The sequence below is a fragment of the Spermophilus citellus genome (genome assembly GCF_964194105.1).
Source record: "Spermophilus citellus genome assembly, chromosome: 11".
Classification (NCBI taxonomy): Eukaryota; Metazoa; Chordata; class Mammalia; order Rodentia; family Sciuridae; genus Spermophilus; species Spermophilus citellus.
In genome coordinates, this window is record NC_138192.1 from 106,908,952 (window position 1) to 106,925,702 (window position 16,751).

Consider the following 16,751-nt stretch of genomic DNA (forward strand, 5'->3'; position numbering starts at 1 on the left):
TATGAGGGAGGCTGAAAAAGGAGAATCAAGGGTTCGAAGCCAGCCTAGGCAACAGAGAACCATCTCAAAAGAAGAAAAAAAATTGTATGTAGATATATAACTCAGTGGTGGAGTGCTTGCATGTGTAAGGCCCTAGATAATAAAAATTATTTAGAACAAATTTCTAGAGCCATAAGCTTCTGAATTTAGAAATTGGGGCTAGGGATGTAGCCTAATAGTAGAGCACTTGCCTACCATGGGTGAGGCCCTGGGTTCAATGCCCTGTACCATAGTGGGGAAAAGAAAGAACAACAACAAAAATTTTAAATCTGAATATACCTATAATAAGAAACTGAAATTAGTAAAGAAAAAACTTCCCACAAAGAAAAGCCCAGGACCAGACGCTTTCACTGGTGAATTGTATCAAGCACTAAAAAATTAACATTAAACACATTAATATCAATAATCACATTAAATTTAAATGGCCAATATGGACACGGTGGGACATACCTGTATCTCAGATACTAGGGAGGCCAGGGGAAAAAACCACAAGTGCAAGGCCAGACTATACAACTTAATGTGACTCTTGTCTCAAAACAGTTTTTTTAAATAAAAAATAAGTTTAAATTGCCTAAACCAATCAAATTGCTGAATCAAAAGTAGAGATTCTCAGAGTAGATAACTTAAAAGGGTAGAATCAAAATATACAATTATAAGCAAAATGAATCCCACTATTATGTGTAACTACAATGCAGTAATGATAACATTTTTAAAAGTATACCGTTATATAATTCTTATTCATGAGCTATAACACCTGAAGGTAGACTGTAGTAATTAAAGATGCACAATATAAGCCTTTAAAAAACACAGAAAAGAAGTACAATTAATAAGCCAAGGAAGAAGATAAAATGGAATTATAAATAAATAAATAAATAAACAAAAAGTCAGTGCAGCCAGGTGTGGTGATACACTCTGTGATCCCAGCAGCTTGGGAGGCTGAGGCAGGAGGATTTAAGTTCAAAGACAGCCTCAGAAATTTAGCATGGCCCTAAGCAACTCACAAGCTCCTGTCTCTAAAAAAATAAACAAGGGCTGGGGATGTGGTTCAGTGGTAAAGTGTCCCTGGGTTCAATCCCTGGTACCAAAAAAAAAAAAAAAAAAAAAAAAAATCAATGAAAAGAACAAATAATAGATGGAACAAAAGAGAAACAAATAAAAGATATGAGATTTAAATCCGATATCAACACTGCTGGTGGGACTCACATTGGTGCAGCCAATATGAAAAGCAGTATGGAGGTTTCTTAGAAAACTGAGGATGGAATCACCATTTGACCCAGCTATCCTTCTCCTCAGTCTACACCCAAAAGACTTAAAAACAGCATACTACAGGGACACAGCCATATCAATGTTTATAGCAGCACAATTCATAATAGCTAAATTGTGAAACCAACCTAGATGCCCTTCAATAGATAAATGGATTAAAAAAAATGTGGCATATATACACAATGGAATATTACTCAGCAATAAAAAAGAATAAAACCATGGCATTTGCAGGTAAATGGATGGAGTTAGAGAAGATAATGCTAAGTTAGCCAATCCCAAAAACCCAAATGCTGAAATGTTTTATTTGACACAAGGAAGCTGATTCACAGTGGGATAGGGAGGGGGAGGGTGGGAAGAACAGACAAACTCTAGATAGGGCAGAGGGGTGGGAGGGGAGGGGAGGGGGCATGGGGTAATTAATGATGGTTGAATGTGATGATCATTATTATCCAAAGCACATGTATGAGGACATGAATTGGTGTGAGTATACTATGTATACAACCAGAGATATGAAAAATTGAGCTCTATATATGCAATAAGATTTGTAATGCATTCTGCTGTTATATATAAATTTTTTAAAAGGAGAAAACAATAAATAAATAAATAAATCCAGTATCAATAATCAAGTTGAATTTAAATGGTCTAAACACTCCAAATAAAACACACACACACACACACACACACACACACAAACTATTAAGGCTAGGGGGCAGCTCAGTGACAGAACATGTGCTTCCTCCAGGGGGCTCTAGGGTTAATCCCCAGCCTGGATGCACAAACTGGTAGGAAAGGAGGAAGGAAGACATTGTTAATCCCACATTTCATACCATATGCAAAATTAGATTCCAGAAGGATTGTCAATAGAACAATCAAGATTTTAGAAGATAATGAGAGAATATCTTCATGACCACGACATAGCCATGATTTCTTATGCAAGTGACAAGTGTACTCACCATAAGGAAAAGCCAATTATAGTTTATTGAATAGAGATTTTTTTTTTTTTTAATGAAAAGACACCATTTTGGAAATGCAAAGATGAACAGCTCCTGGCAGTAACTACTGTTCCTTAACAACAGTTACAATCTGGGAATAGCGCCACATGCCAATAACTTCAGTGACTTGGGAGGCAGAGGCAGAAGGATTAAGTTTAAGACTAGCCCCAGCAACTTGGTGAGAGCCTACACAACTTAGTTGAGACCCTTTCTCAAAATAAAAAATAAAAACAGCTGGGGATATCCCTGGGCTCTATCGATAGTACAAAAAAAAAAAAAAAAAAAGTAAAAATTACACTAATAATAATATATTTAAGGTAATTATTTCTGATATTGAGAACAAAGTCTGAAAGATCGTACAGAGGCATGTGCATCTACAACTAAAATAACCAAGAAAACTTTGCCAAAACAAAACTGAGCCTTGTTCTAAAAAATTACTTTTAGTATAATCATGGTTTAATAAATAATTCATGAGAAAGGCTCTTTAGGCAGAAATGTGATAATCAGACGTCAGTCTTTCTTCCAAAAACTCAAAAGAATTCACTTAGAAATTTAAAATGGCAAAAACTCCTAAAAGATATAACGGATAGATTACATATAACGGATAATTACCTATACTCACACAAGGTACAACAAAGCACAGGTGGTTCTAACAAAAAAAAAAAATAAAGGAATAAAAAGTTCCTTGGATAATTTAAAACATAGGAAAGAGTTTCTTGTGAGAGGGAAAAGAGGTAGACAGACACAGACATGCAGCTGTTGGCATAGAAAGGATGATAAACCAATGTGATCTCAGTTTCACACAAAAGAAAAAACACAGTGCCCCCAGCTGGAGTAAAAGAGCTTAACAGATATAAACTGAAGAGTACATGAATGAATGAAAAGAATGAAGAAGAGATGAAGAAAATTACAGCTGGTGGGAAGTAAAGATAATTGCCTGTAAAAAGAAAATAAATTATCTGAAAGAAAAGAATAACCAAGAAAGAAGAGTACCATGGTAGTAAAAGTGGAAGAAGCAAGTTAGCAAAAATGACCAAGAGTAAACTGCTTTGGAGATGAAGAAAACTGAGGATGGTCAGAAGCCTAAAATAAGTAAGTATTTTGGCCTGGCACAGTGATACATGCCTTTAATCTCAGCTACTCTGAGGCTGAGGTAGTAGGACACCAACTGGGGACTACCCTCAGCAACCTAGTGAGACCCTGTCCAAAAATTTTTTTAGAAGGGAAAAAAAGTATTTTGATAACTATTCAAGAATAGAAGGTAGAAGCAAGGTGAGGCCTGTAATCCTAGCTATTTCAAGAGGCTGATGCAGGAGGCTCAAGTTCAAGAGCAGTCTGGACAACTTAGTAAGAACCTGTCTCAAAGTTTAAAAAAGGACTGGAGGGTTGGGGATGTGGCTCAAGCGGTAACGCGCTCGCCTGGCATGCGTGGGGCGCTGGGTTCAATCCTCAGTACCACATAAAAATAAAATAAAGCTGTTGTGTCTGCCGAAAACTGAAAAATAAATATTAAAAAATTCTCTCTCTCTTTAAAAAAAAAAAAAAAAAAAAAGGCTGGAGATGTTGTTCAGTGGCAAAGCACCCTGCGTTCAATTCCCAGAACTGGGAGGACGAGGGGATACAGAAGGCAGAAGTGGAATATACATTACTCTAATCAATACCAAATATACCCAATACCAGTGTTGAAGTAGAATAAAATTAGGAATAACTACTATTTCCCATATGCCAGGCATACTGCTAAGGATTTATATTAATTCACAGCAGTTTGTAAAATTACCCCAAAATATCCCAAGTCAAGTAGATATGAAACATGTCTGTAACTAGGAAAGCTTAAACTCAATTGATTCTATTGTACTATGGCTGAAAGAAAGAATATAATGATAAGGTAACAGTCATGAATGACATATAAAATAAAAGTCAGAGTGAGTGAATGCTGCAGTGGTAGCATTCTCCAATACTGTCTAGCATGTAAGTGAAGCAGGGACAAGAATTTGGGAAGTAAATCCCAAGAGTAGAAAAGAACACATGATGCTCTTGTAACTTAGTGACACTGTCTGTTAATAAAATCCAACCAACTCCTTTTGCTTTAATTCCATGGCCAAATAAGCTTTTGATTATAATTTGCCTCCCACGTAGTTTTGGTTTATAGATCAGTCTCTAATAATCAGTTTTCTAAGCCTCATCATCTCTGGGTGAACTAACAAACCACCTTTTTAATCCTACAAATTCAAGAACCATAACCTAAATTAGATATACATAAAATGATATTATGAACATCTAGGAGTCAGTCTGGGGCAGAGAGCTGGTCTCTATCTTGTTGGGTGTCTATTTGAACTACAACAGTTTAAATCATTATTCTAGTCAGTGAGTCATCTTCCGGCCCTATGGATATGGATTTCTCTTGGTACTGTGACGTGGCACCAAGTGAATCCCTATATTGCTAAAGCAATCACCTGAAATGTTTTCTCACCATCTATTACTGAAGAACACACGCATTAATCTTCTACAGATCTTACACAAATGCTTTCTTACTAATGTACTCAAGAGGGTTTAAGTATATTAAAACAAGATTTCTTATAGAGTAGGTACAAAAAGCTCCTAAGAAGATTAAACAAATTTTTAGCACAGCAGAAATATTAAAGAATGAATTAAAATTGCAAAGACACAAATGAAGCAAAAAGCACTATTTCTAGCTTCTATGGAGAAATAGCCAAAGAAGATGTGGAGAAGCAAGACAGGAGGATTCCAAGTAGCCTTCCTAATGACATGACAAGCTCTTAACCTGTTTAGGCTTGCTTTCCTCTTCTGTAAAATGAAGCAATTGCATCAGATAATCTCTAAGGCCCGATGGTCATGGGGGAGCACATCTGTAATCCTAGCTAGTCAGGAAGCTGAGAGGGAAAATCCCAAGTTCAAATCTGGCCTTGGCAACTTAGACAGACCCTGTCTCAAAAAAAATAAAATAAAATAAAATAAAATAAAATAAAAAAGGACCAAGGACATAGCTCAGTAGTAGAGCTCCCCTGGGTTCAATCCCCAGTACCAATTAAAAAAAAAAAAAAAAAAAAGGAAGAAATCTCCAAGGTCCCTTTCAATTCTAAACTCTTATTACAAATTCTATGACTAATTCACCAAGAAAACTTAAGATTAGCTTTGCTCAAATAATATGGTACATTTCTTTCCAAATGGTAACTACTTTACCTCCATTATATCAAAACTAGATCCAATAAGAGAAAAATATTAGTACAAAATCTATCTGCTACAATGGTGCTTAAAGAATTAAAATAAAAACAAAAAGGAAGGCTTACGTGTGTCTTTCATATCTGAGGGTTTCTCGGATAGACCATGCAACCTGGTATGGTGAAGCCTGTTCTGAGTCCTCCAGTTCCTCTCCGCTTTCTTCAGACCAGTCCAACCCTGGGGCAGACAGAGGATATTCAAGTTAGAAAAAAATTTACTTTGACTAAAAATTTAATTTAAAAAATAGGTATCCAAAATACATAAGCCAACACCAGCAAGTATTATCATAGTGTTGAACAAATGCCTCCAGTATTTCTATCACTACAAAGGCATTAATAATAAATATATGATATATGCTCAGGTTTTGAGAAAATGACATTATAACAAAAAGGCTATGCTATATTAAGGATGGACTTTTAACAGGCTCTTTACTAATGGAATAGACACAACAGAAGCAAAGATATAGAGTTCAGGACACATAAAAGGTAAAATTTTTAAGTATCAAAATATCCTACACTAAAACAGTATCAGAAAAACATATTCAAGAGGGTTAAGAGAAGAAGTCCTATGTATGTAATGTTCTAGCAAGAAAAAAGTCAAAAGGTGGTAATGGAGTCACCTTCAACAAAGAAAGGCCCTGGAATAAACTGTCAAAGGCAGACACACTCCATCTTTCCCCCAATACATGTGGAGGAAAGGAAAGGGTTCCAAGGATTAGGCAGGGCACTCCCATAGGAAAAGCAAAGGGTGGGATACCGATGTTCAATTAAATGAAGTTTGGGCCTTCTTTCAATTCCTTTAAACAAGAGCTGCCACATTTTGTGCTTCATTTGCTAAAACAAGTTTAGAGGAGATAAAATGTAGAATCATGGTATCAATGATGCTTAACTGTTTTGTTAAATGCTATAATTTTTGATGACAGGATAACTATTAGCTTCTGACATAAAGGTTTTCCCCTTTTAAAAGTTTATATTCTGAAGAAGTCTTGATAAATAGATGTTGCATAGCCTAAAGAATAACAGAGTGTGTGGGATCATGCAATTTCAATATACTCATGCCACTATGAAAGTTATTAGACATCTTGATTTTATGTCTTCCTACATGAGAACCTCAAAAATCAAAAGAGCATTCTCATTAGACAGTTATATTTAAAAGGATTTCATGGACTTCTTTCATAGTTTAAATGAGTTTACATGTGCCAAATAGAGAAATTAAGAAATGGATAATTGAAATGCAAATTATAAATGCTTAAAATTAAATTACATATTGCCACTAGTAAAAGAAACTTCAAATCTAGTTCCAAGATGACCCTTTATGGTGTCAGGTCACCTTAAAATGTGAGTACTTACTACTAAGTGCAAGAATCAAAATTTGTAGGGAAAAAAAGAAAAAGAAACAATTAAGTGATGATAACACCAACTTCAGTGAGGTCTTTCAAAGTGATACTTAAGACACCTTTAAAAAAACAGAATATGAAGGCTGAATCAGGAGGACTTAAAGTTGGAGTGTAGCCTGAGCAACTTAACAAATCTTAAGAAATTTAGCAAGACCCTGTTTCAAAATAAAATGGGCTGAAAATGTGGCTCAGAGGTTAAGTATCCGGTTCAATCTCCAGTACCAAAACCAAAAACAACACAGAATATGATCTATCTTTTGTTGATAGAAGTAATGATATTTTCTACTAAGACACCTACACTTCCTCTGAAAAAGTCAAGACCTAAGTTGTGTTTTTCCTACTGAGAAATTAACTATCCAATACAGCAAACCTTTGATCTTAGGTTATCACCAGTTTTAATATTAACTAACTGATATGACCAGACCAGACAGAACTATAAAAGCTAATTAGAAGACTAAATTTTTCTTTAAGCACTCTTTGCTGACATAAACAAAGACTATGTTTGGTTCTCAGAGTACATTACAATTTCTCTAAAATAAACTTCGCTGTAAATGACTTTAAATTAAAATAAAATAAAATAAAAAGGCTGAATTTGGGGGCTGTGGTTGTAGCTTAATGGTAGAGTGCTTACCTACCACCTGTGAGGCACTGGGTTCCATACTCAGCACCACATTAAAAAATAAATTAAACAAAAGTCCATTGTGTCCATTTACAACTAAAAAACAGTTTTTTTAAAAAAAGGTTGAATTTTTTTTGTAAGTTCATTCAAAATTGATAGCCCCCAACATAAAATTCCAGTTTCAAAAGCTGAAGAATTTTCAACATCCACAAATGAATGAAATTATAAATTAAAATGTAGTGGACGAGGGGCTGGGGTTGTGGCTCAGTGATAGAGCACTTGCTTGGCACATGTGAAGCACTGGGTTAGATCTTCAGCACCACATAAAAATAAATAAATAAAAGAAATGTATTTTAAAAATAAATAAAATGTAGTGGATAATACAGACTGAGTCTCATTGAGTTGCTTTATGTCTGGAAGTTGCTGAAGCTGGCTTTGAACTCATGATACTCCCACCTCAGCCTCCTGAGCTGCTGGGATTACAGGCAAGCGCCACCATGCCTGGCTAAACCAATTTTTAAATTTTTTGTAATTGTAGATGGACAGAATGCCTTTATTCCATTTGTTAATTCTTACCTGATGCTAAGGATTGAACCCAGTGCCTCACACATGCTAAATGGCCTTTCCACTGAGCTACAGCCCCAGCCCTAAACCAAAGGATTTTAATGTAACAATAAGAAAAATTCCTGTATACAGTTTCAGATTCCACATTGCAACTACCACTTATCAAATTTCAGGGAAGAATCAAAGGACAATGTCCACAATTACTTTAAAAAGGCTATTAAAGTACTCCAACTTTTCCATCTACGTAAAAGTCAGACCATATTTTCCTAAAACCATATATCATGACATATTAAATATAGAAACAGACATGAGAATCCACCTTCCTTCTAGTAAATCAGACATTAAAATATGCATAACAATGCAAAATAACACTCTATCTTGTTATATTTGTTTTGTTTTGGAAGTTATTCACCATATTATATGGCGAATTTATTTTGTTATTTTTGAACGAATCAATATTTTTAAACTTTTCCATTTCAACTAACATAGTAAGTATCAATAGAAATAACATATACAAAAGTTTTATGGTGCCTTCAATTTACTTATTTATTTATTTTTAAGCTACTGGGGCTTGAACCCACAGGGACTGAGCTACATCCCTAGTTCTTTTTATTTTTTTTGAGACAGGGCATCCCTAAGTTGCTAAGACTGGCCTCTTGCCTCAATCTCCTGTGTTGATGGGGTTGCAGGTGTGCACCACCATGCCCAATTGTCCTCAATAATTTTTTAAGTGTAAAAGCATCTAAAGGCCCAAACTTGAGAAATACTGATCTAAGATGTGAAAATTAAAGCAGATTTTCTATTAAATTTGCAAAGGCAAAAATAATAAGATCCAGGGCTGATAAAGATGTAGACATACTAATTCAAATGTACTACTGAAAGAAGAGTAAACTGACAAAGTAATTCAAGGAAAATTTAGCAACACATATCAAAAACTTTGTTTTTGGTGCTAGGGATTGATCCTAGGGGCTCATGTATGCTAAGTATGCATTGTACCATTAAGCTATATATGCAATCCACCAAAAAACGTTTTTATAAAAATATAAATTCCACTTCTAAGAATCTATTTGAAGAAAAAAATTAAAGATGTAACAGTAATTATTTTGGGGCAAGGTTCTACAAGAGTATAATGATATAAACTGGAAATGACTTAAAATTGAAGGTAGAATTCAGCTATGAAAAGTTATTTCATATAAAAAATTAACTTGAAATTACATAAAATTTTTTAAAAGTTATAAATCAGCATGTATAGTAGGAACAAATTTATACATTTGAGAAAGTATTAATCAATGGGTATTAGGGTTTTTTGGTATTTTAATTTGTTCTTTTGGCTTATCTATATTTTAAAAGTTGTTTTTTGGTGTGTTATGTAGGAGGGGCAGCGGTCCTGGGGCTTGAACCCAGAAAGTGCTTTACCGCTGAGCCACATCTCCAGCCCTTTTTATTTTTTGAGACAGGGTCTCACTAAGTTGCTTAAGGCCTTGGTAAGTTGCTAAGGCAGACTGGCCTGGAATTTTCCATCCTCCTGTAACAACTTTCCGAGATTACAGGTGGGTGCCACCACACCCAGCTAAGAGTTTTATTAAGTATTTTTATTTACGAAAAGTTGGTGTTTTTTATTTGTTTGTTTGTTACCAGGGAGTGAGCCCAGAGGTGCTTAACCATTGAGCCACATCCCAGCACTTTTTGTACTTTGATTTTGAGACAGGGTCTCACTAAGTTTCTGAGGCTGGCTTTGAACTTGTGATCCTCCTTCCTCAGCCTCCTGAGCCACTAGGATTACAGACCTGTGCCACCACCCCTGGCTAACACAGTGTTAACAATATGTGAAACAATATAAGCTACACAAGAAAAGCTACCACTCCCTTTTCCCATAAAACACATCCTGCCCAATTCCAGTCTCCCTGTAAGAGCCAATGTTAACAGCCCAGAAGCATATATCCTTTTACACTTTTTCCTATCTATGCAAACACCAAATAGGCAAATATCTATCCACATACTTAATCAATAAATATAATGATGCCCTTTGTTTTTGTAAAAATAAACAAAGCACATGAACAGAGTAACAAAGAACACCTCTTGATTTTTTTTTTCCACCTGATAAATCCTGGGCACATCCTGGTCAAAACATACACATTTCATTCAATTCTTTTAAATAGCTGCTTATTTAACACTTGTGTGTACAATAATTTATCAAGGTTTCCTGTCAGTTACTCAAGATATTTACAGATTTTTAATGTTGTAAGCAAAGCTGTAATAAAAAACCATTTTCACACACAGATTATTAGATAGGACATGTTATTCATAGAGTAGAGACTAGTGATGGTCTGAATATGAATTGTCCCCTGAAAAGCTCACGTTAGGAAATGTAGCAATGTTAAGAGGTGAAGACAGGATTTTGAAAGCTATAACCTCATTAGTGGATTAATCCATTTGATGGAATAATGATTTGAATGGATTACTGGGTAGTGACTGTAGGCCAATGGGGCACTGCTTAAGCATGTAGGTCACTGGGGCATGCCCTTGGGAACTATATCTAGTCCCTAGCTCTCCCTCTCTGCTTCCTGGCTACCATGTAGTGACAGCTTTCCTCTACCATGCCCTTTCTGCTATGATGCTCTGCCTCATTTCAGGCCCAGAGCAATAAAGTTAGCTGTCCATGAACTGAACCTCTGAATCCCTGACCCCAAAATAAACTTTTCCTCCTGTAAATTTTTCTTGTCAGGTACTGTGGTCACAGTGATGAAAAGCTAACTAATACAAGTCCCAAAAGGGAATTTGTTGGCTATCAATAATTGTGTGTGTATATTTTTTTAATATTTATTTTTTAGGTATAGATGGACACAACACAACGCCTTTATTTTTATGTGGTGCTGAGGGTCGAACCCGGGTCCTGCCTGTGCTAAGCGAGTGCTCTACCGCTGAGCCACAATCCCAGCCCCAATATATATTTTTAAAGGTATTCTACATTACTCATCAACAAAGTATGAGATACAGGCAGGGTGCAGTGGCACATGCCTGTAATCCCAATGACTTGGGAGGCTGAGGTAGGAGGATTGCAAGTTAAAAGCCAGCCTCAGAAATTTAGCAATTTAGCAAGACCCTGTCTCAAAATAAAAAATAAGGGCTGGGGCTGTGGCTCAGCGGTAGCGCACTTGCCTGGCATGTGTGAGGCACTGGGTTCGATTCTCGGCACTACGTAAAATAAATAAAGGTCTATCAAAAACAACAACAACAAAATATAAATAAACAAACAAACAAACAAACAAATAAATAAATAAATGGGCTGGGAATATGGCTCAGTGGTAAAATGCCCCTGGATTCAATCCCCAGTACCAAAAAAAAAGTATGACACAATACCCTTAGTAACATTGAGTATAATTTTTGTCAATCTGGTAATTCATTGTTTTAATTTTTTTTAAATATTTATTTATTCTTTTAGTTTTCGGCGGACACAACATCTTTATTTGTATGTGGTGCTGAAGATCGAACCCGGGCTGCACGCATGCCAGGCGAGCACGCTACCGCTTGAGCCACATCCCCAGCCCATCATTGTTTTAATTTATATTACCCTGCCTCCAATGGGGATTTTTGTTTGTTTATTGACCATTAATATTTGTTCTTCTATTCATGTCCTTTGTTCATATTTTTACTGCTACCCACATCATGCAAAAGAATTTTTCCTGAAGTTAGAATAGTTCATATCACATTCAATAAGGTTTAAATAATCAAAAACAAAACAAATAAACCCAACTATTAATAGTAAATACAAAAAAACCTTTAAATTAGAAAAAGAAGTTTTATCTGTATTTTTCTCACTTCTCAACCATACACAGGTATTGTCTTGTGAATTTTTTTTTAAATGAAGCTTTGTGGGTTTTTTTCCCCCTGCTATTGGCAAATATTAGCAATGCTATTGTTATTCTAAAATCCTACAATAAGACACAGAGAGTTCTGATAATCCCAGCAACTCGGGAGATTGAGGCAGAGGAGCACTTGGGCCCAGGAGTTTGAGGCCAGCCTGGGCAACACAGAAACACTCATCTCCTCAAGCTTAAAAAGAAGCATCCAGAGCATCACTCTGTACAGGTAGGTATTCTAGTCCTATCATTTATGTGGTAGCTGTGACAGAATGTGTTTATCTATACATATATGATATAGTAAAACCAAAAACTCACCTAAGTGGGGAAACAGATCAGTATCCAACTGATGTTTTTGTGTGCACAGTTTCACCAGTCTCTGCAGCTGACTTATACAAGAGAAGTGTGGAGAGAAGGCTGTGGCTTTCATAAGGACCCGGTCAGTCCTGGGGGGGTCCACGACGGGAGCCCTACTGGATGGCAGGAAGGGCAGAGGCCTCTTGTGAGACAACTGCCTTGCTTGTGCTATAGTGTGTGTGGTGGGGGCCACTCCCTGCATTGGTAGGCTGGTGTTCTGAGGTTGAGGTGACTTGCAGACAGAACCCTGCGGCGGCGCTGGAGGTTTTAAAGTGGATAAAGGTGACAGGTGGGAGTGCTGCTGCGGAGGCTGCTGCTGGGAAGGTGCAGGAGGGGGACTAAAGTGCTCTTGTCGAACTTTTAAAATCTCTGTCTCTCTCTGGCGCTGCCGATTCTGGGCCAATTTGCTCTGCAACTTCTTTCTCACAGTTGCCCCTTTCTTCAGATCATCATCTTCCTCGTTGAAAGCAAATGGGTCTTCCAACTCAGTTTCCAGGTAGTGGAGAGGGACTCTTGCCCCAGGTGGAGAGAGGGACATTCCATCCAGTCCGTTGGGCATCTTCAAGGCCAGCGTGGGCACTGTCAAGCTAAAGGCCATGGTATCCATCTGGTGCCTGACTTTCACCTCATCTATAGGATCATTCTTTTTCTTCCTCTCTTTTTTCGGGATAAAGCCAAGTACCTGCAAGTGGCTGTTGCAGTACCTTTAAAAGTATATGGGAAAATGTGCATGAAACATATGAAGAATATAAAAATTACATATTATACAATGTGAATCCTATAGGTTAAAAATTTCATGACTATAGTAACTCTTGGTCTTCATTGATTTAATACATAACTTCCACAACTCTCAAGCATTCCTCAAAGTCTGCATGATTCTGCTGAGGCAAATATGCAAACTGAATATGAGTAGAGTTGGCCAGACAGAGGCAAGTCAGTCATCTAGTGAGGGCCCTGATAATAACTAGACCACTGCTTATCACATGATTTGTTGTTCTTCATTCAGAGTCTGAAGGATCATTTAAAATTCTTTTATGGAGAAAAATATATATTCCAATACCATTTAAGTATTTACTTTAGGAGATTCATAGAGAAGCATCCAGATGCTTATGTCATAACTCTCAAGAATATGAAGGGTTTAAGGGTTCACTGTGTGCTTTATACAGAGAGAGAATAACATGAGAACAGAATAAAATAAGAGAAAAAAACTGGTTAATGGAATTGTAGGTGGAATGAGTTTCTCAATAAAAAAAATATAAGAACTTGGACTATCTCCTCTAATATCAGTAGGCACGAATATAATGTACTTCATACAGATTAGGAAACTAAGCTTTATGAACTTGCCCAAACCATTTTCCATTTGGAAAGTGATATATTTGAGACTTGAACTAAAATCAAAGCTCGTGTCTCATTCGTCTTCAACAATGAGCAGGCTACCTTTGCAATGTAAATGTCATTTTTAAGACATTAAAAGAATAAAACATAAAATTAAAAATATATATATTAGGAAAGGATAGAGTCCTGTTACATAATGAGAAAGTAGAAGACATGATACACCAATTAATCACTCTAAAAACTCATGGAGGCTTTTAATCAATAGAATATTTCACCTTTAAACTCACATTATTCATACAGTTTCACTTATGAATATTTACTCAGTATATTTACTTAGTATACATAAAAACAGTATTCCATGCTTAAGAAAATTTGAAAATTGCTGGCTTAAACAAAATTAGACATTGATTTTGTTGTTGCTTGTTTCTTCTGAAATTTTTCTCAAAACATTTTGTATAATATGCACTAAGAAGTTCCAAAACGGATGTGTACCCGTCTGGCAGTGTTTCTCCAAGTTATCTGAGAGCTTGCTTGGAGGTTCTAGCAGGAGGCTGCATCTATTTGTGTATCTTTGACCAAGGTTGTCCTCTTTGACCAAGCATGAAATCTTCAAGTTATTTGAAAATGGAACCTATTCTTTTGAAATACAGATGATACCTCCAAGTCCAACTAGCAGATTTGTGCTAGGTACCACATATACCTTAAATAAAAGAGATTCAGAAAGCTGTAGCCAGCAGCCAGGCATGGTAGTGCACACCTGTAATCCCAGAGATTTGGGAGGAGGCAAGAAGATCCAAGTTCAAAGCCAGCCTCAGTTACTTAGTGAGATCCTGTCTCCAAATAAAAAATAAAAAGAGCTGGGGATATGGATCAGTGGTAATGCACTCCTCGTTATTAAAAAAAAAAAAAAGATAGAAAGAAAAAGGCTGTAGCCAGCAAGGAAAGGAATATTAGGAAAACTACATTAACCAAAAAGTGAAAAACAATTAAACAATTTAGTAAAACTTAAACAGTGGGGAAGGGGCGCAGGTAGGTACAGTGACGCATGCCTGTAATCCCAGTGGCTCAGGAGGCTGAGGCAGGAGGACTCCCAGTTCAAAGCCAGCTTTACCAACTTAGTAAGGCCCTAAGTAACTCAGTGAGACCCTGTCTCTAAATAAAATACTTAAAAAAAAAAAAAAAAGGCGGGGGGTGGTATGGTTCTGTGGTTAAGTGCCCCTGGGTTCAATACCTGGTACCAAAAAAAAAAAATTTTAATAGGGGTTTGGGGCTGTAGCTCAGTGGTAAAGTACTTGTCTAGCATGTGTGAGGCACTGGGTTCAAGCCCCAGCACCACATAAAAATAAATAAATAAATAAAATAAAGGTACTGAGTCCATCTACAATTACAAAATATATACCTAAAAAAAATTTAATTGGGGGGACAGAGGAGAAGGGGACCAGCGGGAAGGGGTAAAAGAGAAAATAGGGAACATGACATGATTTAGTACATTATATGTATATATAAGAATGTCATCCAGGGGCTGGGGTTGTGGCTCAGTGGTAGAGCGCTTGCCTCACCTGTGAGAGGCATTGGGTTTGATTCTCAGCACCACATGTAAATAAATGAATAAAATAAGGTTCATCAACAACTAAAAAATATTAAAGAATGTCATACCAAATTTTGTATAATTTGGCATAATTAATAAGCACTAATAATTATAATTTAAGAGAGTAAATGGTTTTTGTTGTTTTCAACTCAATTCTATAATTAACAAAAGGCTTATTAGCTTTTTAGGGAGGAACAATGATGTAGTTTTTTTTGGTTTTTGTTTTTTTAGTTTAGAAATCAAACTTCTCTGCTCATTTATATGTGGACAACCCCAGCTGGTAAATGAGGCTGCTCTGTGCTACTGACTAGAATGAGGCTCATTGACAGAGGCAGCCTTCCCTCTCAGGACCCTTAATTCTAGATACTGGGACAACACCACCACCCACAACAAATAGTCTGGACTCTTAAAAACTCTGCTTCTTGGGGCTGGGGTTGTGGCTCAGCAGTAGAGTGCTGGCTTAAGCCCTGGGTTCGATCCTCAGCACCACATAAAAATAAAGAAAGAAAATAAAAGTATAAACATATATATATATATATATTTTAAACTCTGCTTCTTTTAAGTGGAAAAATTCTTTATAACTAGACTATAGTAACTTAGTTATGGGAACAACATTTAAAATAAGTATATAGATTTAAATTTTCAGTCTAAAAGAACCACCACCTGGAAATGACTGCTAATGGAGTCAGGGTTTCTTTGGGGATAATAAATATGTTCTAAAATTAGATTATGATAGCTGTTGTGTTGTAGTAAAAAATACTGACTAGTACCCTTTAAATGAATGAACTGTATGATATGTGAATCACATCTAAATTAAGCTATTAAAAATAAATAAATATATATATATATCAACATATATATATTTAAACATATATAGGTTTAAACATATTAATACATGAATTCAACCTGGATTTCTTGAGGTAACAAGAATATCACCTCTTTTGGGGTGGAGTTGTGGCTCAGTGGTAGAGCACTTTCCTAGCATGTGTGAGGCACTGGGTTCTATCCTCAGCACCACATAAAAAAATAAACAAACAAAACAAAGGTATTATGTGCATCTACAACTGAAAAAAAAAAATAATAACATTACCTCTTTTGACTTCACTTTAATTTATTTTCAGGCAACCCTACAAGCAACAAAAATACCGAGGGCTGGAGATGTACCTGTGGAAGAGTACTTGCCTAGCATGCACGAAGCCCTGGGTTCAATTCCCCAGTGCTGAAACAAAAAAATTCCTATAATTTTCATTGATATGGTCATAAAACAATTTTGAAAAAAAGAAGTATAACTTGTTATTTCTTGCATAGCTTCTCTTAACACAGAAACACAAAACTTCTTTCCCTTATCCTTTCCTCAAAAGAAGAAATTACTTTGAAGACAAAGATGAAGACAAATACTTCAGAGAATTAAAATTTTAAAGAAATTCAGGACTCTTTCTTCAGGCTTACTGTTAACTATCAAGATAATACTTGCTTTAGCACAAATAGGGGGGAAAAA

At 36.1% G+C, this 16,751-nt stretch overlaps 1 protein-coding gene across 2 annotated transcripts in view; it reads right to left on the bottom strand.

The window, feature by feature from the left end:
• The window catches only part of INO80D (INO80 complex subunit D), a 77,212-nt gene that overhangs the window by 37,865 nt on the left and 22,596 nt on the right, over nucleotides 1-16,751 (bottom strand). For both annotated transcript variants that reach the window (XM_081262099.1, XM_081262098.1), the window contains 2 exons: nucleotides 12,292-13,034; nucleotides 5,603-5,711 (listed from right to left, as the gene is read on the bottom strand). In XM_081262099.1, coding sequence (XP_081118225.1) covers nucleotides 5,603-5,711; nucleotides 12,292-13,034 — 852 coding nt within the window. The remainder of the gene's footprint in view (nucleotides 1-5,602; nucleotides 5,712-12,291; nucleotides 13,035-16,751) is intronic.